General features: G+C 44.9%; 1 protein-coding gene across 2 annotated transcripts; it reads right to left on the reverse strand.

The window, feature by feature from the left end:
- Nucleotides 1-1,614: 1,614 nt before the first annotated feature.
- On the reverse strand, nt 1,615-20,987 carry LOC130254667 (hexokinase HKDC1-like). Of its 2 annotated transcripts, XM_056494444.1 has the most exons (19): nt 20,882-20,987; nt 20,469-20,668; nt 17,081-17,243; nt 14,769-14,917; nt 14,570-14,689; nt 13,704-13,799; nt 12,654-12,753; nt 11,871-12,054; nt 11,461-11,616; nt 10,495-10,728; nt 8,493-8,797; nt 7,681-7,829; nt 7,478-7,597; nt 6,719-6,814; nt 6,528-6,627; nt 5,844-6,027; nt 4,991-5,146; nt 4,082-4,315; nt 1,615-3,519 (listed from the first exon to the last, which is right to left on the reverse strand). In XM_056494444.1, exons 2-19 carry the CDS (start codon nt 20,529-20,531, stop codon nt 3,375-3,377), a joined length of 2,754 nt encoding a protein of 917 aa, XP_056350419.1. In that variant the 5' UTR covers nt 20,532-20,668; nt 20,882-20,987; the 3' UTR covers nt 1,615-3,374. The 2 variants fall into 2 exon arrangements, with proteins under 2 accessions (XP_056350419.1, XP_056350420.1); XM_056494445.1 differs by lacking the exons at nt 5,844-6,027; nt 6,528-6,627; nt 6,719-6,814; ... (11 more) ...; nt 20,469-20,668; nt 20,882-20,987 and adding an exon at nt 5,712-5,837.
- Between the last annotated feature and the right edge of the window lie 476 nt (nt 20,988-21,463).

A 21,463-nucleotide genomic window follows, 5' to 3' on the forward strand; every position in this document is an offset into this window, starting at 1 on the left:
CACAAAGAAACAAATCAAGAAAGATGCAAGAAACAATGCTTCCATTTTGGTCTTACCTGCATTCCAGCCTCAGACTCCTTCACACTAATCTGCTAATCCCATGTAATATTGACTCCTCAAGAAGGGAGATCATGCTAATCAGGATTTCTGAAGGATTTCCGCATGATCCTATGTTTACTTTTGAACTTTGTCTGAGTGGCAAAAGGAATATGTCACCACTGAGCTGCTACTGCATTTTCTCTTACAGGTTATGAGTCAAGGGCCAGCACTGTCCAAATCTACAGCCACCAAAATGTGTCTGTAGCTGGCAAAACAACATATTTAGGAGTATTTTTTCCCCATGGATGAAAAGGTAACTGCAACCATCTGCTGGGAATTTCTGAAAGGCATAAACCTTATTTCTTTCTCTCAGTAATACTTCTGTCACACCTGTGATTTAAAGATCTTTCAGCTTTCCAAATTACACGTTGACCTAGACATGAAAAAAGATGTTCATGTCCTCAAGAAGCATCAAAACAAAGCTGATAAATTCAAGCACTAAATGTATTAACTGGAGGGAAAGCAACATAAAACTATCCAAGAAGCAGCAGGCAAGTAAAAGTAGAAAAATAAAAATCCAAGATGTAAAACTGGAACAATCCCATTTTATTTTATATTGACTAACAATGCCATGGGATGAATGCAGCCCACACTGTTCACACAGGATATGCTGGGTTACATTTAATAGAAGGCCTCTACTTTTATTGTGAGATAGGGCTTTGAGCTGAATCACCGTGGTACAGATAGAAGAGAAGTGTTTGGCTTCAGCAGTAATATCTGCACAAGGGAGGTTGCAAGTCTGCACCAGTTGCTGAGTTTCCACATGTTGACAGGATCAGGAGCTTGATGCTGCATCATTACCCAGGTGGAGAAAGTTCTGGGTTACAGAGAGTTGAAGCACTGCATGGTTGTGGGATGCCTGCAAAACCACAAGTGAAGTTTGTATCCCTGGTGGGATAAAAATCCCACAGTGGCCAATCCTGCCCTTCTCCAGGGCTGCCCAGCAAAGCTTTGCTCATGTTCTCTTTCAGACAGTCCTCCCAGCTCAGATGCCATCCCACAGACTCACTGGAGAAAAAAAAACTGCACATGCAAAAGAATATTATTGTGTGGTCCTAATCTACTGCAGAAAAAGGAATAACTGACTTTGTGTGAGTATTTCATTTCCCAAAAAGACTAAAAGGAAAAAATCAAAGCAAGATAGGATTTCTTTCTAGATGTGAGGGTTTTACCTTGTTTTGTCACTGATTTGCATTCCAGCTGTGTAGAACAGGCTTTAGAATGGGAGTGCAAAAGGTGTTCTGCACCATACTCACATGGCCATCCTGGGGCAAGCCTGCATCACCTCATTCCAGGGGTACAGGGACATTCTTCATTCACAGGTGCACTTCTGCAGATCAGCAGAATCCCAGAATCCACTCCCCCAAAAAGGCCCAAAACCACACAGATAGTACAAGATTTCAGGTGCTGAAATCCCTGTTTCTCTTTTGGGGCCTAAAACAGTCTAGAAGAGCTATTCTAGGCCTATAAACTCAAGATCTGATTTTTTTTACCATCTACACCCAGCCCCTCCAGATTTAACCTGCTCATCAGCAGCAACAAACTTCTATACCAGGTAACTACCCTTACACATAGGAAGCTTTGGTTTCTGCAGCTCTGTGGATTCTGAAATATAAAGTAAAATACTAAGATTCTTGACAAAAGGAGAAAAACATTAAATGTAATATGAGTTCACAACTTGTCTGTTCCCAACTGCTCGGCACAGTGAGCTCAGCACCACAAGGAATTCCTTCAGAAGTAAAAATTTGTCTCAAGTATCTTCTACCAATCCAGTAACTCCAACACAGACACAGAGCTGTTGACACATTTTGGGTTTTTTTTTCAAAAACTACAAAACAGCAGAAGTCTGTAGTTTCCAATTTTGAATTTGTTATTGCTAAATTTAAACCCAGCAGTGGCCTTGTTACAGATTATTACATAAAGCCAACTGCTTATCCCCCTGCACCACAGTCACTTTTTGACCTAACTAGGCTTGAAGCACATTTCTTGGCCCCACTTTCTGCTGTCAGCCCACAAGGAAGCAAATACCCACAAGGAGAGGATTAGAAGAGGTGCAGGAATACTGGAGAACAGAGAACAGGCAGGTCACAGATTTGCTGCTTCTCTGTACCACATTATTGTTTTGGTTTGTTCTGGGTAAATCAGGTCAGTGGCATTTGGTCACACAAGGCCATGAGCTCTGTCCACAATCACTGAAGTGCTGCTCTTACAGATTTAAAGAAAGGTTAAGGTTTAAAGATTTAGGTTTTAAGAAACTCCCACTTGCCTGCATGTTCTTACCACAGCTCAGAAAGATCCACTGCACAGAGAAGCAAAGGCTCACAACAGCACAGATTTATTTACAAACAGACTACAAACAGGCAGAGCAGCAGGCAACAGGAAATGAAAACCAAGGATAAAATCCTTTGCACAAAATGGAAACCATTCTCTCAGGAACATGCAAGAAGATAACAGAGGGAAAACAAAGAGGAGACTTTCAGAAATTCAAGTGATTGGTTTTTTTTCCCCTCTACACAGCTGTTTTGGTGGCCTGTTTGATACCCTCTATGTAGCCCTGACACAGACATTGCAGCTCCTTCCACATTCTCTCTTTCCTTCAGTACCAAAAGAATCACAGTCAGAATCCATCCAGCATTGGTTTAGCTTTATGTGACTCAGATGCTGACATATTTTGACACAAACTGATATTCTGTGGAATCATGTTTTTTTTCCTTTACTTTCATAAAGGAAATTTTTCCTTTACATTTTTGCTTTGCATTACACTTGCAATCAGTGCAGCAGCAGGGGGGGAGCATCACTGACCAAAGTCCATTAATTTATTTCACTTGCAAATTTATTGTAAAACCTGTGAAGCACTGAACAAATATGTCCACTAAATAAGATGCAACATCAGAAACTCAATATTCTTTGAGCCAGGCCAAGACAAAACTAAGCACATGAATCCTAAGAAACTGCTGATAAAATCAGTTGTGGTGCATGAACAGACACATTTGGGTTGATTTTGTTTTGTTTTCACTCTCCCATGTGCATTAGAGATGCATTGCAGGAAGTACAGAACTGAGTAGGCTGGGGTATGCCAAGACATAATGCCAGTGGGGAGCAGAAACACCTAATGCAAGTTACCCAAGGACAAAAATCCATAATCCTGGTTGGTCAAAACCAGCTGCTCCCCAAAATGAAAGGTACCTGTGTCTGGCAAAGCTATCCTGAATCACCACTCAGCAAATCCCTACCGCACACGCCTGGCAGGGCTGAAATTACTTGACCACTCCTTTCTACTTCTGTCCAACATTATGCAATCTTTTTGCAACTGCAGTAATGAGGGCAGCTCCCTTCCCACTCCCATCTTCAGAAAGCATGAAAGTCACATCACACTGGGGTGCCAGCTCCTTCACAGTTTCCCGCAGGACCGTAGAAAAACTGAAAGGGAAGGGAGAGAAGAACAGAACATTTTAGCAGATGCTTTCTGGTCTGAGACCTTTGTATTCACCTATAAGCAAGGAACCATAACCTCAGCCATTGCTTTCTTCTGCTTTTTCTCCTATTCATGAAAGATACAGATTCTAATTTTTATTTCTCCACTTGGATTTTGTTCAGCCTGATGCCACACATCCCCAGAGATCGTGAATGAGGTTCTCTTCTCGCAACTCAAAAGTTAATGCATCTATTTCTAGGCCTTGCTCACAGAATACTGACCCAACTCCAAAAACTCAAGACAGCTTGCCATCTGGGAGACTCAGATATTGTAGAAATCTGCCAAAATACTGTAAAATAAGTATGAGGTTCACTCAACCTCCCAAAGAAAAGAGCCTCCCAGTGGTAACTGGAGCTGACTTTGCAAGTTTTGGTCCTATGGCTAGGAAAGGGAAATGACAGAATGCAGGGAAATGTGTTTTTAATCAGGTTTTTAACCACCTCAGCAGAAAGCTTGCTATGTTTTGACAGTGCAAACGAGCAAACAGCAGAGGGAAGTGGCACTCACTGTGGATGGAGCTTGTACAGAGTCCCATCTACACCAACAGTGATTTGCAAGCGCTCCACACCTCGGTTCTCCCTCTTCTTCTCCACAATAGCAGCCAGCCCTGCCCCACAGAGCTGGGCAGCTCTGGTGGAAACCACTCCACACACCTCCTTGACGATGATGCTGTCCTCACAGGTGCTGTCCAGCCCCAGCTGCTGCAGGATGCGCCGCACTTGCAGGAGGGCCAGGCGGTCACTGCGCATGGGGGAGCACAGGGGGGTGTTAGGGACAGCTCCAGCAGCTCACACAGCTGTGGGCCAAGGGAAATGGGGCCTCTCCAGCTCTTTGAAGGCTGAATGCTGTCTGAATTCAGGGGGATAACTTGCTCCTGCCATGCCCTTTCCTTGGCATGAGCAGCAGTCATTTATCTAACTCACAAAGTCAGGAGGGAGGCAAGCCAGATCAGGCACCTGACTTACTTTAGATCTCAAGGCTGAGACACTCCTTTCAAGGCTTTCCACAGCAGAAAGAGTTTCAAACAGCCTAGAGACCAATGCAGTCGTGCACAGATAAATATAGCTCATATCCATGTGTTATAGGTATAGGTAAGCACATACACATCACTGACTTCTCACTTTCTTAAGTAAGTGCTATTTTAAGTCCCACAAAAAACACTTAGCTTGATGGCTAAGGCATCTGAGGTAGCCCAGTTGTGTGGACAGGAAATGATAATCTATATAATTACAAAAAATAATTCTGTAACTCCCCCAGTTTCTCATTCTTAACTTTTATTCTGGAGGTGAGGGATGCACAAAGAAGAAAACTATAACTGACATAATTGACTTCTTGAAGGAAAGGGCTCCCCACCCTGTTTTCTAGGTGTCCCAGAGAACTTTAAGGGTTTAAACCATGTAAATCTAACAACTTTACCTCTCAATCTGAGACAGGAATTTTGTTTCAAATATGCCTCTTCTCCTGAGTGACTCTGAAATGTGTCCTCTGAACAGCAGCCCTTGTTTGGTTAAGTCAATCAAGATTTGCCTTACTATTTCACCTAGGTACATTCCACTGGTCATTTTTTCATACCTGTTGGATCAAAAGAGGAATAAAAATGTTCATGGCTCTGTTCAGCATGAGTGGTATGTACATGCCCCATGAACTCCAAAAAAGCAGTCCAAGCTTGCAGAGAAATAGCCATTAAACTCCATTTATCAATCATCAAAATCTGTTGTAGTGACTTCAAGTGCAAACATTAATTACAATATATTTACCTATGACAAATGGTAACAGAAACAGAAAAAAAACTTGCAATATTAAGCAGAATATAGTGATAAAGCCAGAGTCCACACTGAAGTGAAACTCCTCCCTGTCCCTGCATGCATTCCCCAGTGAGTCACACCTGATCAATACTGTCTCTACCCAAAAAGGAACAGTCAAATTCAGCTTATGGTCTTGCTTGAGTTGTAATTTGCCTTTGAAAAATCACCCTAAGAGAAGGAACAAAGCATGGGACTAGACTTTGCAGGGAAATCTTAAAAGCTACACTGTTTGTTAAGGCTTTAAGATGAAAACAGTGCTGTGGTAAAAACGTTTGTCTTTGTTTTTTCTTCTGTTTTTTTTTTGTTTGTTTGTTTATATCTAGGTTACTTACCAAGCAACAAAAGAAATGCAATATTAAAATTTCCTTTCTGATTATTCATTCATTTAGCACATTTTAAAAAGCAGCCAGTGTCTCTTGAAGACTGACTTCTCAGGCTCTTGGCATCAGGACCATCACGTTTACCTCTGTTTCCCTGGGTTTAGTGAGCCTTCATCTACTTCTCTGTCATATTTTGTCCTGATGTAGTCAATGCAGCCATTGTCACCAAATGCTCCCCACTCTGTATTAATGCACATTTTTCCTTCATTCCCTTCCACTATTTCTATGTTCTTCATGTCCTCCATGTAGCAAACATTGCTGCCTGTTCCTAGAAGGAAAGGAATGACAAGACTTCAGCTGGAAGAGTGAAGCAGCACCAGAAACTTATGGAAGATGATTGCAGTGTTCATCTTAAAGTTCTCAAATTTCAAGGTCCTTTCCAACACATGCCATTCTATGATTCTATGCTTAGATATATTTCTGGATCAAAACTTGGGGGAACTTATTGGGGGAATCATCTAGAAATCCCAGCAAGAATTCATTCAGATTTTTAAAAATATTTGCTTGTTCCATGGTCTATGACCTGGCTACACAGCAACTATGAATGCACTTGTCAAAACAAGAATTCATGCTCTACCTGCCTACACTTCAGAGACATGACCAAACAGCTACAGATGTTGACAAGTTTCCTGCTGAATACCACACAAATCTGCCAAGAACCCCAAGCAACTAATAACACCAAATATCAAACTCAAATTAAAGGTGCTGCTTTACAGATCCCTGCATAGGTCCTTCCTTCTCACAGTGGTCACTTGACCATCACTGTACCTGCAATAAGGCCAATCTCACAGTTTGGATCCTCATATCCACAAGTCATCATGGTTCCAACAGTGTCATTCACCACTGCTACAATGTCCAAGTCAAACTCCTGAAACATGAGCCACAATCAGTAGTGGAATGCCAGAGGAAGAGCGAGGCTGCATTAAACACACCCAAATGTGCAGAAAAAAATAGCTCACATTTCTTCTCCTGATGGCCTCTCTTAGCATATCAACAACATCTTCCCCCTCACAGTCTGTTGCCTTGAATCCTTTTGTCCATCCCACAAGGGTTCCCTGAAACAGAAGAGAAAGAAAGTTGTAAGTGAAGACAAAGAGCAGACTGTACATTGCAAACATCAGCTTTTTCTTGCCTCCCACCCCAAAGCTTTTTTTTTTTTTTTTTTTTTTTTTTTCCAAATCATGTATTTCCCTGGACAGGTTACTGTGGGTATCTAGGGCAGGCTGTGCATGTGTATCTTTGTTACTCAGCTGCTGTTAGTAGTGGCTCCAAGTTTACTCAGCTATTTATCAAGGCAGTGCACTCAGTGCCTTCTAAATCTCATTTAGAAAACCTCATCTCTCCTCTTGTGCACACAGTCATTGTATTACCTGTGAGGGAAAGACTGAAAAAAACACTTATGGAAATATGTAAGGAAATTCCTGGGTTATTAAAAATATTCTTGGATTATTAAAAATATGCACTTCATCTTGCTGTCATGAGGGCTTAATCTTTATAGGACAAAAGCAAGTCATGTCCACCACTTACTAGAGACAAGATGTGTAAGTTCTGCCTCCCACAGGCTAACACAGAATGATAACTTCCTCATGAAACACAAGTAATGTGCACAGCAAAGCAATAAATTCTCCAAACTAACAAGTCACCCTTGCCCAAAAGGATGTCATGTACCAAGCAAATGCAGAGCTGCCATCTGACCCATCCTGTGCTGCAGTTCTTACCTTGTCAATGCTGGCTTGCCTGCAGGGGAAGGAGAAGGTGAAGCCCAGAGGAAGCCGAGCACCTTTAATCCCCATATACTCCAGAAACTCAGCTATGCACTGGACAATATGGTCAAAGAGCTGGCAGGAAAGAAGAACCATAGAAATCTCACAAATAATCCCATAAAATTGGCTGGATCTGTTAAACAGTCATTTAAGATTACCTCTTCTCCTGTGCCTTGCATGATCTCCAAAGGAATGGCAAAGATTTTGTTATACATTTGCACTGATCTCCTTCTGCCACTTTTGATTTTGACCAGCAGAACTCTGAAATTTGTGCCACCAAGATCGAGGGCGAGGAACTTCCCTTTCTCTGAAGGAGAAGAAAGGTATTTCATTTTGGTACTTCTGGTTTGCCAGTCAGGATGACATACCAACAGCACACTTGATTATCCCATGGGGCTGAAGATAACAGATAACATAGCAGGAAGCACCAGTCCAACAACAGAATCACAGAATCACATAATAATGAGGTTGGAAGAGACCAGCCTTTTCTTAAGCACATCCAGAGATGGTGATTCCACCAGCTCTCTGGGAAGAGGGTTCCAGTACTTTATTATTCTTTCAGTGAAAAATTTCTTCCTAACATCCAACCTATACCTTCCCTGACGTAGCTTGAGACTGTGTCCTCTGGTTCTGTCAGTTGCTGCCCAGTGGAAGAGACTGACCCCCACCTGTCTACAGCCTCCCTTCAGGAAGTTGTAGAGAGCAATAAGGTCACCTCTAAGCCTCCTGTTCTCCAGGCTAAACAACCCCAGCTCCTTCAAAAGGTTTGTGTTCCAAGCCCTTCACCCGCCTTGTTGCCCTCCTCTGGACACGTTCAAGCATCTCAACATCCTTCCTAAACTGAGGGCTCCAGAGCTGGACACAGAAATCCCCCTGGCACGTGCCAGATTAATTAGCACATTCCCTCCCCCCCAAAAACAGACAAGCAGCTTTACCAAACCACCTCCAGGTGACCAGGAACCAAGCTCACCTGTCCCATCCGGCGTCCCGCAGACAAAGGTGGGCAGCATCTTCACAGTGGCCTTGCCTTGCGCCTCCCTCTTGAGCCCGTACTCCAGCTCGGCCCTCATCTTGTCCCTCACCTCCCGCAGGGTGCCGGGGGGCAGCAGGAAGGGGGCGAGGGCGGCGTCGAGGCGGCGGCGCTGCGCCGCCAGCCTGCGCGCCACGGCCGTGACCACGGCGGCGCCGCGGCCGCTGCCGCCCGCCGACAGCAGGAACCGCACGTCGCACGTGGGCACCAGGCGCCGCACCGCCCTGTGCAGGCGCTTGGCGAACCTGGAGGGACACGGGGCTCTGCTCAGTGTGCGGGGTTGGGGTGGCCAGAGATGGGTATTCTGTCACCCCTATCTCTGTGGCACACACTATCTGCTAATGGGCCATCTTTGAATCAGCTGGGGCAATCATCTTTATCTTTTCCAGGAAGATATCATCTGCTGCTGGCCCATTCAGTCCCACTGCATGACTGATAAAATTACATCATCCCACTGGGAGATGCTCCAGCCAGGGGAGGAGCCAAGCCTTTCCTGCCTAGATAAAAACTGAGATTTTGGACAGCAAATTATCCGTCTTTCCACTGGATCCCAGAGGAAAGCCAGACCTTTCCACATCATCCCTGGACCTTCAGAGGAAACTGCACCTTCTACAGGAGCACTGCTCCAGCTGAACCACATCTGCCACTGCAGGAGGATGCAGCCACCATTTAATGGGACTGCTGCCAACACCCTGACTGACTGACAGGGTGTCAGGTTGTATTCTGACTCTGTCAGTGTTTTGGGATTGTTCTTTGTAATACTGCATTTCTATTTTAATTTTACTGTTATTCCTAATTCCCATATCTTTGCCTGAGAGCCCCTTAATTTCAAAATTACAATAATAATTTGGAGGGAGGGGGTTTACATTCTCCATTTCAAAGAGAAACTTCTGCCTTTATTGGCAGACACCTGTCCTCCAAACCAGGACACTTAGGCTCCCACAGACCTTTTGTCCCCTCCTGCAATCAGAGCTCTGATCACTTTGAGACAAGAGGTGGGGAAATGTTGGATCCCAGAAACCTGGGGTGTTTTCTGGCACTGACCCCCTGGAGAATGCTGCTTTTGACCTGAGGCCTTGGAGAAGGATTCAAAATTTGAGTGATCAAGTTAAAATCACAGGTGTGTATTTAAATAGAGGTGTTTGTTTTCACATGGTAAAGGGTTTTAAATCTGAGGTTTTTATAGTATATGGAACAAAATGGAGGATTTAGGGTTTTGTCTCAGTGTTCATTTTCCTTCTTCCTTCTTCTTCATGGGTTTCAGGTAGCAGTTTCTGGTTGGTCAGTCAGTCACTCTAAGGGTCATGAGAATCTAGTTATTGGGTCAAAAGTATAAACAATATAGGTGTTAATTCTCTATTGGATGGTTTCGCTTTAAGAGACCTTGTAGCAGCTGGATCTTTCCTCATTTTCCTCGCTTCTAGCAGGTGGTTAGAAGTGCTGCTGAACTTTCTGTACTTTCTGATAAGATTTAATAAACAACTATGCCCAAACACAAGAAAATCCCTTTCCAAAGTGTATTTGTTAATCCTGGCTCTGAGTGAAGGCAGAAGAGACTGAGACTAACCACTAATTAAGTGGTGCAGAACTCCTGCGCCACTGTAACAGAGAAAGTTGTCCATTTGGGAAAGCACTGGTTCAAAAACAGGGAAGTTGCGGAGGGAGGGGGAAAGAAAGAAAAGATAAAACCCACAGTGAACTGCAAGTGGCCTAGAGGCCCAGGAGTCACTTGAGAAATCAACTGCGTTTCCTCCAACACCATTATTCCAGGATCATGTTTTTCCAACCCCACTCCAAATTCTAAAGCTCCTGGGACAGCTTGGCAATAACTAAACCAGTTAGACCTCACCCCAAAGGTGAAGCAAAACCAGCAGTTCTCTGAAAATGCAGATGGAGGTTCTTAGCAACAACAACAATTATCAAATCCTCTCTAGTTACTCACTTGGGGTGGGTTTTGTAGAGTCCCCCATCAATCCCAACCGTGGTTCTCATCCTCAGCAGCTTTTTGTTCTCCCTGAGCCGGGTCAGGATGGCTGCCAAGGCAGCAGCACAGAGGTTGGCCGAGCGGAAGGAAACGATGGTGCACACGTGCTGGACAGCAACACAGTCCTCCTCAGAGGGAAACAGGTTCAGCCCCATAAGGATCTCTTTTGTGTTGCTCAGACCTTCCTTGTACCTAACCCCAAAACAAAGGAATACATCACCAAATGCAAAAACATTCAAATCAATACCCTGGCTCAAAAAGAAATGAGAGGAGACCAAGGCACAACCTATCAGACAGCATTGTAATTGGTTCCCATAAACCAGTATGTGCTTCCCACAGCATTCCCAAAAGTACCCAGGGGAGACAGGCTGCTTCCTGGGATTCAGCATTTGGTGAGAACAATCAGCTAGCCAAGAAGAGAACAGGATAAAAGAGTCCAAACAAGGAGAGCACAAGAATGGATATAACAGCTTCACTCAGTACAATAAAGAAAATAATTCCTGGAGTGACAATGAGGAGCAGGATTTCTCTTCAAAACATCAGAATCCAAGTTTTCCATGCAGTCATCCATTAGCTAATCTATAATCTGTACTACATCTCCACAGCCCCAGTATTCCCACATCAGAGAGGCTGAAAACTGCAGCAATCATCCCACACACTCAGGCCTCCAGAGGGGTTATTTAAACAACCTGCACCTGGGATGTTTACCAATACACTTCTTGCTACTGTGGTACTTTGCTAAAACTATCTTACACCAATTCCTACTCACAGAAAGGTCAGCTTTTCTCCTAGGCAAAAGCAAAATCAAGTTGAACAGTTCAGGACTGTTCCCAGCACTCACAGATTTTAACTACACTTTCATTACCACTGCTGTGCTAATGACAAACTAACTTTGAGAGTGGCTACCCTCAAAGAAGTTCTTACTTTTCCATTGCAGACACGTGTTCCATTTCAATCTTGCCCTTAGTAAGCAGAGCTGTTGACACTTTCCCATTGAAGAGCAGACCTTCCTTTGTCATTTTTAGGAGAATGAGTCTTACAAGTTCCCCCAAATACAGGCTGCTGATCATCTTCTCAAACCTGGAATGGAGCACAGGAAGGATTTCAGGGCTCTCTTTAGCCCTCCACAGCATCATACCAGAGCAACCACCTGGTTTTAACAACACACTTGGCCTGGAGCAGGGAGGTGTGGAAGGTGCTCACCCTTCCCAGAAGGGAAAGATCTGGATTAGACAGAACCAGCATCAAGTCATCTGAGGTTCACTTAAGAGAATTCCTGTTCCAAAGTGGCTCTTGGCAAAGCACTCTGAGAGGTCAGTCAGGGATTCACTCACAACTGTTTTCCAGGGTTGAGAGATCCCAGGTCCAGCTCCCGATCGAACTCTGTGCGGAGATCATCCAAAGCACCATCATCTCCAAAGGCTCCCCACTCCGTGTTAATGCACATCCTGCCTTCATCCCCTTCCACCAGGCTGATGTGCCTCATCTCCTCCATGTAGCAGGCATTGGTGCCAGTCCCTGTGGGTATTGGATAGACTGCTGTTTGTTCCACATCTTTGGGAATAAGTCAGTATATTGTCTTTGGAAGAAAATACAAACACATAACCCTGTGGCACAGGATGCTAATATAGGCCACCTGCACCTGTGAAATCACCATTTCACAGTGAATGATATAAACCTGAAATTATTCCAAGGCTTGACTTGTTTAAAAACATTTTTTTCTTTTTCAAATGTACTTCTGTGTGCCTAATAAAAGGCATCATGGTGCATGAAATGGAGAAACTGTGGAAAGCATAGCTGGTACTGACTACCAGACGTGAGGGGAATTCAGCTTTCTCTGGACAGACACAGTAATTTTCTATACAGTCAGCAGAAAAGTTTAGTATGCTGGTCACAACTGAGCCCAGACAAAATGGGGACTGTGGTATTTGGTGGCAATGTGATCAGCATAAAAACAGCTGCTTTACAGAAGGCAGCCAGGCTTGAAAATCCAACCATTGTTTTTTCCATTTTCTTTCTGCTCTTTCCTGTATTGTGAAGCTCCCTCCTACTTCAGATTTGTAGTAATTCAACAAACAAGAGGGAAAAAGCCCTTCATGGTGAACAGGAAAAATTACCAATTATGAGTCCAACTTCACAGTGCTGGTCATCATATCCACAAGTCATCATGGTTCCCACCGTGTCATTGACCAGTGCCAAAACATCAACATCTATGTCCTAATAGCACAAAGATGAGTGATTAACAGGGAAAAAAGCTCAGAAAGCCTCCTGTGGGGTAAAGCACAGCATGCAGGCACTTTGAAGGCCTCATTCAGGAAAACATCACTTTCCCAACAACCCTGTGAGGTTACAAATATCTCTGAATTCTTAAGTGTTTCACCAGCCTCTTTGGTTGAAGGATTTGTTTTCCCCCAACCCCACCTCATTTGACATGGTATTGGTGTGAATGTTGTGATGCTGTGCTTACAGGCTGTGTGGAAGGATAACATCCTACCTACCACCTGAGCAGAGCCCACCAAATGGGACAGAAAACACACAGAAGTGCAGCTACAGCTGTGCAGCAATACCACACTCAAGTAGACAGTTCTTTCATCAAGGCTGTGCAGTTTCCTCTTTACTATGAAGTCATCAAGATATGGAAAGATGCCTTCTATTTCCTAGCTGGTGCCAGCAATAGCACCAAACATGAAAAGCAAGGCTTTCCAAAGTATTAAAACAGTGTTATTCAAAGGCTAAATGCTAGTTCAAGGGCAGATTTAATCATGTCTTACTGGTGACCTTAAAAATTGCAATCAATAGCTCCATCCTACAGACTGGACAGACAAGCCCAGGGAGAGTTAAGTGTGCCAACCTGAGAGGATGGTTTCCCCATATCAACCTTCATTCCACAAGCCAGGCTGTGAAACACAGTGTGTGAAATGACTGAGTGTTTTATATCTCAGTGTTGTGTGGTTTCACAAGAGATTCCCTTGGGCTGAGACAGTGACACTGATACTGGGACAGCCTGAGTTACAGCTGCCAGGGAGATTCAGATCTACCAAGCATGCTGTGCACTTGCTACTGACCATCCCTGCAGGATGTCTGGCAGCTCTCAGAAGCAGCCACACACCAAGAGCTGATTTCCCAGGAGAATGCTCAGGCTCAGCCCCTGCAGGTTCAGAACTTGCCTGGTGCTTCTGGAAGGCCCTGCGCAGAGAGCTGACCACGTCTGTGTCCTGAACTCCTCGGACCCTGAAGTGCTTTGTCCATGCTAGAAGAACCCCCTGAAAAGTAACAGTGCAGTGACCCAAAAGCACACAAAGTTTAGCACACAATGCCAGCCAAGACTAAAGTGTGTGGAGAATTCCACTATGTCTCTCCACACATTCAAACTGAGCAAAAATAAGTCAGAGCAGAACATCTCACCTTAGGGTGCCTGTCAGTACCAACACAACCAAAAAGGTACAGTCATAAAGTCCCAATTCTGTAAATGTTTCTCCCTGTGTTTCATTTAAGGCACATGTGGCTTTCCTAGGCTGACCACAAACTAATAGCATTAAGCAAAATGCATTTGTAGGACTGGAACCCAAAGCACAGACCCCTAGAAATAAGAGAGGCTAAAATGAAAGGACACAAAATAATTGCAACCAGCCCTTCATTTCCCCAAGAGGTGTCTCAAGCAGCTCAGCTACAGGTATTTCCTATTCAGAATCAACTCTGACTAAAAGAAACTGAGAGTGATTAAAAAAATAAAGATGCTTCAAGACACAAAAGTCTATTTCTAACAGTGTTAATACAGAGGCACATGGTTCCTGTGGAATTGGGTACTGATAAAGCAATAGAATAGCTTTAGATTGTGCTGCCTTGAGATGAGAAATGAATGGCCGAAGGGTAGTCAAGTCTAGTTAAATGCTCAAAGTCACCCATGCCTCCTTCAGAGAGATATGTAAACATGACCCCACATAGAAGCCACAGGGTAAAACCTGCATTCAACAGCTTCTCCAGATTCTGCAAGGAGCTCAGCTTGACCAGAGTATTTCTTTAAGCATCTTACCTCTTCCAGTTTGGTCTGTCTGCACGGAAAAGAAAATGTAAAGCCAAGAGGTAACTTCTTATGCTTCAGGTTTCTGGTCTCCATGAAGTCTGACAGGCAGTCAGCAATGTAATCAAAGAGCTGCCCAAAAAGAGAGGCCAGTTGGACTGTGCCCTGCAGGCAGGAGCTCCAGCACAGCAGCAGCCCAGCAGTGCCCTACCTCAGCTCCATTCCCCTGGGTGACCTCCTTGGGTGTGGGGTAGGACTTGCTCTCCAGCTGGCTGCTCTGCCTCCCATCATCAAACACCTTCACCTGGTGGGCACGGAACTGGGAGCCACCTAGGTCCACAGCCAGGAATTCACCCTTCTCTGCAACACAAGCAGGCAACCATCACTGGGGATGGCCACCAGGTGTGGCTCAGGTGCCAGGGTTTGTCCATCCTGCTCCTTCCACAGCAGTATATCTCCAAGCTGCAGAAGGATGAGCTTTTCAGCAAGAAAGACCCAAATAAATGCAAAGCCAAGCAGAGCACACAGAGGCTACAAAACTGTCACCTGAAATGTGGGACAATCAGAATGTGAGACCATTACTTGTACCCAGTAGAGGATTTGCAGGCATATGTTAAGACACAGCTTTTGTGCAGAAGTCAGATTCCAAGTGGGGCAAAGCTAATTTGCTGCCCAAAGTCAACCAACACAATCCTTTTCAAATGTCTTTTGGTGTTCCTGTGAAAGTACCATTTTGTTTCACAGGCTTGCTCAGATACATACAACTCCAGCAGCAAACCTCAGATGGAAGGACAGTTTGGCCTCACTGCAACAGTAAAACAATTGTTTATCCCACACACAGGAAAATGCCCTTCCCAAAAGGAAAACACAGTGGTATGTGCCTAGCCTTTCATGATCTTTGTTCCATAATCCAAACATGTGATTACATTTTATTAAATCTTGTCCTGAAAGGGAAGGAAGCAGGAAATTCTACCTGTAATAAATACCATGGTCAGCTATCAAAGGTGAGGAGACAGACTGGGTTACTCAGTAAACTGTGACATTAGTCAGACCCTAAACATTAATCCCTAAAGAATGAAAAACTGAAGATGCTCTACATGAGTCATTTAAGGCAGCAACACCGAGGGCACAAAAAAAAAAAATCTCAAAATTAATTGCAATTGCAAATGGAGAACAACCATCCAAGTTCGAGCTGTTTAAACCTGCTGGAAGTTTTAACCTATCTGGAAGCAAAATAACCAACAAGGATTTTTTCAAGAGAGCAAAAACAGAAAAATCAATGTGATACTTAGAGCAGGCAGTGTGTCAATAAGATACAGCCCAGCTTGATGCTGCAGCATGTCCTTGACACATTGGAAAGGCCACACAGGCCAGGAGAGCACTGGCCTTGAGAAACGTCCACTCTTGAAGCACTGATGACACTACATGCAATTTTCAATGTCTCCTGGCCTCAGGGGCTCCCTGCTGTTCCAGAACAGCATCAGAGACCTGTGAGACCTCAGGACCAGTGATTCTCACTGAGACTGCAAGGGTTAAGAAAGTACTTTTTTCTCTTTGATGAAGCTAGCAGCAAAGGAAGATCACCTCCTTCCATCCAGTCAGCTTGTGTGTAATTTCTCTCAGACATGCCTCATTTCAAAGGACTTGCCTTCAAATACCTTCTTTATGCCATTAAAGCTGTTATTGATCATTTAACTGCAGAGAAATTACCATCAGAAGGAATAAAGTCACGTGGAAATAAGGTACATAGCTAACATTTCAGTTTTCTGCACAGCTAGTTTACACAGAGTCCTGACCTAGGCCAGACAGAGTCCTGCACAAATTAACTTTGTTAAACCCAGGAAAAATGTAATTTTCTGTCAGGCTGCACTGCCAGGAGCCAGCTGAGGACTTATTTTTGATGAGCATATTCCTCCTAACAAAATGAGCTTTTAGTTCCTATCCCATGTCACATCCTCCCAGAGGACACCACTGCACTTTCTCCCTCTCTGTTCAAGCCTCAGCTGAAGAAGCAGAACAGATTATTTCCAGATTATTTCCAGACCTCCATGCAGAAGCAGATTTTCCCAAGGGAGAAGGCAAGGAAAGGCAGGCAGAAGGGATCACTTTTTGGGGAATTAGAAAAAGCAGTGCAGAGTTTGGGGATCACAGCTCTGAGGATGCTTGGCCATTTGAGGGGTTTCACTGCAGCATCCTGCCCTCCCTGTAGCTCCAAGAAGGACAGGCCACACCACCCTGCACTGCAGGCTCTGAGCTGTAGAGGCTGCCCTTGCCATGTCCAGCCACAGCTCCTACAGCAAGGCCTGCACTCAGAACAGATGAGAGAGGCTGGTCCTGAGCACTTTCCTCAAACATGCAGCATTCGGTCAAAATCCACCCGGCACTAGGAAAAAATTCTGTCAGCAACACACACATGTGCTCTCTCCATGAGACAGGCAGGAACCCAGAGGCATTGGCTGCCCTGTGTCTGTGCTGGGAGTGCTGCAGCAGCTCCCTTTGCCTAGGCAGCAGAGGGGGACCCACCTGAGCCGTCGGGCAGCGAGCGCACGAAGGACGGCAGCATCTTCACTGTGGCTGTGGGATTGGTGTCTCTGCCCAGCCCCTTCACCATCTCAGCCTGGAATCGAGCCATCACATCCAGCAGCACATCATCAGACAGGCGCAGGGGGTACAGGTACCTGTCAACCTGCAGACACAGAGCTGTTACTCACAGGAAACAGCTGCTGATTGCTTGTTTCACTTCCAACCTCACCAGAGTTCTGGTGGCTGTCAGTGCAAGCAAGCTCCAGGTCATCATCAGGATGTTCACTCTTCTAAAACAACTTTGTTTTGAAAATTTTAATGCAGCCTCAGTGAATTACTGCCCAAAAGTTGGCCATCTTTCCTGGATGGCTCAGTAACTTGACAATTATGTGAGATTTGCTTGAGACCCTGACAAGCTGTTTCCACACCATCCTCTCCTGCTATAATGTAATAACTAGAACTGTAAAGTGTCCAAATCTGGAATTTGACCTCTCTGAGGCAGGTCCAGAAAATGCCATCAGTACCCAAGCATGTCAGCCACAACCCAAAAACTATTCAGCCACTGCTTCACTCCACAGACAATTAACTCTGTTGGCATGCCAGGCTGGAACTCAAAGCCTTTTTCTCACTCCAGCTCTGCTCTCCATCCTCTTGTGATTCTAGGATTACATCTAAAACACATTTTTGGGTGCAATCAATACCCTTTGTTAAAGGTCTGTAACTCACAAAATACATCAAAATAGAAGCCAGTTGAACATAAAAGAATTCAAAAGTATCTATGAAGCAGTTAAACCGGCAGAGAAGCTAATCAGTGTTTATGAACAGCTTCATCAGGGCAAAGTGGAAGGTTTTTTCCTTAAGGACCGCATGCTGCTGGCATTGACACATACCTGCAGGGCTGTAAGTAGTGTGGCCAACAACAAAGGATTAACACTTGAAAAAAAAGAATTTTTTCTTTTTTTTTGTCATAGCTTTGCTACTACAGACACTCAGCTCTTGCACCATGGGCTGTGTTGCCAGGCTGCTTTATCTGTTCATCAGTCAGAGCATTTCATCAGTCCCATTCACGTAGGGAGGTCTGGAAGGACACAAACCAAGTCCCACCAGAGATATGGCAGGATTTAAAAGGTTGCATTGCTTAAACAGAAGGCAATGAAGGTTGTAAATAAATTGGGTTCTGCCACGATTTGGACTGGCCACCTGTTTTAATGAGGCACAAACTCATTACCTATTCAAAGTCCCATTTTAAACTGATGGTCAAAAATCACCCACCTGAAAGAGTCAGGATCCTGAAAGTCACTTGAGCATTTATTTAACACACAGAGGAGAAAGTGTTAAACTGCAACATGCAATTGTCCTAGAGCAGCAGCTGCCTTTGGATACAGCTGTGCCTTGAAAAGGCCATTATTTAGATTTGTCTTTGTGGCCCTTGTCTATGCAAGCACTTGATTTCCTCCAAGGGTTTTTTGAGGCTCCACCACTGTGTAGGATCCATCATCTTAGCCTATGCACCCATACTTATTTTTTGGAGAAAATACAGTGACTGGAGATATACAGCACTCATGCCCTCTGACACAGGCCCAAATAGCCTTGTGACAAATCCCTGGGGAGGGGGGAACCCTCAAGAGTAATAAAAATTGCCATGTCTGCTTGCAGAGAACATGCACTGCTCCCTGCTGCCCACAGACATTGCATTCCCCATCCTGTTTACTTACAGCCATTGGAGCAGACAGCCCTTTCCAAGGAACTAGATAAGGCAGAGTCCAGGAGAGCTGCTGGCTCTCCAGCTTGATCTCAGAGCATGGCCCTGCTCTCATAACCATTTACTTGTAAACACAGGAATGGCCAGGCTGTACTAAACCAAACTGGATGCCCCCCTCCCACAGCACAGGAACAGTGCCTTGCCTCATTTATGGAAATAGCACTGTTCTCATGGCAGGCAGGCTCTTGGTTTTGCCACCACAGAGTAAATAAGTCTGGGGAGGGAGAGGTGGGAAGACATTCCTTCTTTCTAATAAGGGAGAAATCCATTCTGTTCTGTACAGACTACTTAACAAAGAAGTCTGAGAGCATGTGGTTTCTTGCCTTCAGGAAGGGCTGGTTTGCACCTCACAGAAAGACTTGGATTTTTTAAATGGGTTTACCAGAATTCCTCTGCTCCCTCATCACCACTGTCCTCACTCAACTACAAATTGGATGTAGTTAAGTTTATTCACTACACCCAAGCATTGCTCCACAAGGTCTTTCCTAGTAAAAAGAAAGAAGAAATTGTACTGTATAGATAAGAGATCAGCTCCTCACAGGAGGCAGCAAGGCCTTTTTCTGATCACATTAAGTCCTAGGGATGACTGAGTCAGAGACATCTGATTGTGGAGATACCAGTACCTCTCTTGGAATGCCTCTCTCCCAAAGAGAGTTAGTGGAAAAAGTCCTCCTTGGAACAAGCCACTCCACATTTTGGGCACAGGCAGGAGAGCCCTCCTGAGCTGCTCACTTTGCTGATGAGCTCAGTGACGCAGGCAGATCTATGCACCAGGACCTTGGATCTCCCACCATGCAGACAGCCCCACCTCCCTCCTTTCCAGCCCCTGGCTGGAAAACCAGAGGATGGAGCCTGGCAGCAATGGCCACCTGACAGCACTCAGTGAAAACACCAGGAATACCGAGGGGCCTGCAGGGGACATGTCCAAAAACCAGAGGACCTTTAATCCATGAAGTTTACACATCTCACATGGTCTTGTGATGTACGTAAGCCCAAAAACCCTTCAGCATGGCCATAAAAGAAGATTAGAGAAGAGCAACCATTAGGCAGCTCACTCCCAGTACTGATAGCTTCAGATCTGAGCCATCTCCAGCTTTTCCAAGTGCAATTAAAGGTCACACCTATAAACATCAGAGCAATTAGCCAGTTTTGGATAACCAGAGATGAGGCACAGGAACCCCAACACCAGTTGGAGATCTCTCCCAAATCTCAGCAGACCCAGACCAAAGACCACAGGGGTTTTCCCTATCCCTGCTACATGATTGACTCCTGATTCCCTCTCAGACTGAGAAATCCCATCATTCATGCTACACTTGCAAAGGGACTCACAAGAGTCATCCTTTCTGTCTCTGGGCTCTACCACACCATGCCAGGTAAAGCTGAAACACTTTCCCTTACTGAAGAGAATTTGCTCTGTTACTGGGAGAGCACTTACAACTATGCAGGGAAAACCAGACCTACTTTCACACTCATCAGGTGGTTTAAGGTCTAATTACCTCCTACCCCATCTGGCTGAATGGTCTTAGTGGATAATGCCATTATATGGTCTGCATTATCTGCCACACACCCTTCTGTATCTGGGTAACACAGTTCTTAAAATAGCAATCAGCTAACGCTGCATCTTACCTTTTTTATTTGATCCTCTTTTAGCTTTGTGAAATGGAAAGCTAGCAAGTGGACAGCAAACATTTTCTTGAAGCAGATGGAGGAGTCAGTAGTGACAGAGCCGCTGTGAGTAACTCCAAAGTGACAGATCTTTATTCACGAAGCTGGAGCTAGGGAAACTTCAGCAGAGGCATTTTCCCCAGTGTAGAATAGTGGAGTTCCTGGGAAATTGAGTCCAGAAATAAATCCATCCAGTGTGATCAGGTCAGTGATTAAACTTCTGCCTCTTTGTATCACACCCCCCCCCACATCAACCCAAAGTCCCTCCCTCCCCAGCTACACACTTCATTGTGCCCAGAGCAGGCACCTGGAGAGCTGCCAAGCCGAAGGGGAGAAAAATCGATTTTGTTACTGCCCCACTTGGGAATTGTTACCACTTCTCAATGCAGTTGCTACGCAGCCTACCCCGCTTCATTCCAGGGGCTGACAGGCTCCCAGCACCGCGGTGCTGCCGGCAACCTGCAAAGTTAAAGGGTTTCAGCAGCCTCCTTCCCTCTGCTCAGCGCTCCCACTTGTGAGACAAGCTGTTCTGCATGAATTAACTTCACTCCAGCTCTGCACAGCTCACCCTTATCTGCAGCTTTGTACCAATTAAGCTTCAGCTGTGTAAAAGAGCAGAGACACACCGACCCCTGCCCCCAGCTGGAATGCCTCTTGTGCAATTCCCAGCACAGAGGTTTTGGACTGATTCTTCTCCCTCCACCTAAAGCTTCAGACCAGTGAAGATCCTGCAAAACCTGGGGAAAGGACAGGTTTATCTGCAGTGTGGGTATCAGACTGCTCCACTGGAAGGATGCCTTTAACTGGCAGCACAGAGCAGCTTCCTTACACCATCAGATTTTGGCACAGCCTCTATCCATGGCTCTCAAATTCACTCTGAATACACAAGTGTTTCCAGGATTTTTGTCACTGTATCAAGTGATATGGACTATGGAAACATCATCAGAAGAAAACTC

This window comes from Oenanthe melanoleuca, chromosome 6, assembly GCF_029582105.1.
Source record: "Oenanthe melanoleuca isolate GR-GAL-2019-014 chromosome 6, OMel1.0, whole genome shotgun sequence".
Lineage (NCBI taxonomy): Eukaryota > Metazoa > Chordata > Aves > Passeriformes > Muscicapidae > Oenanthe > Oenanthe melanoleuca.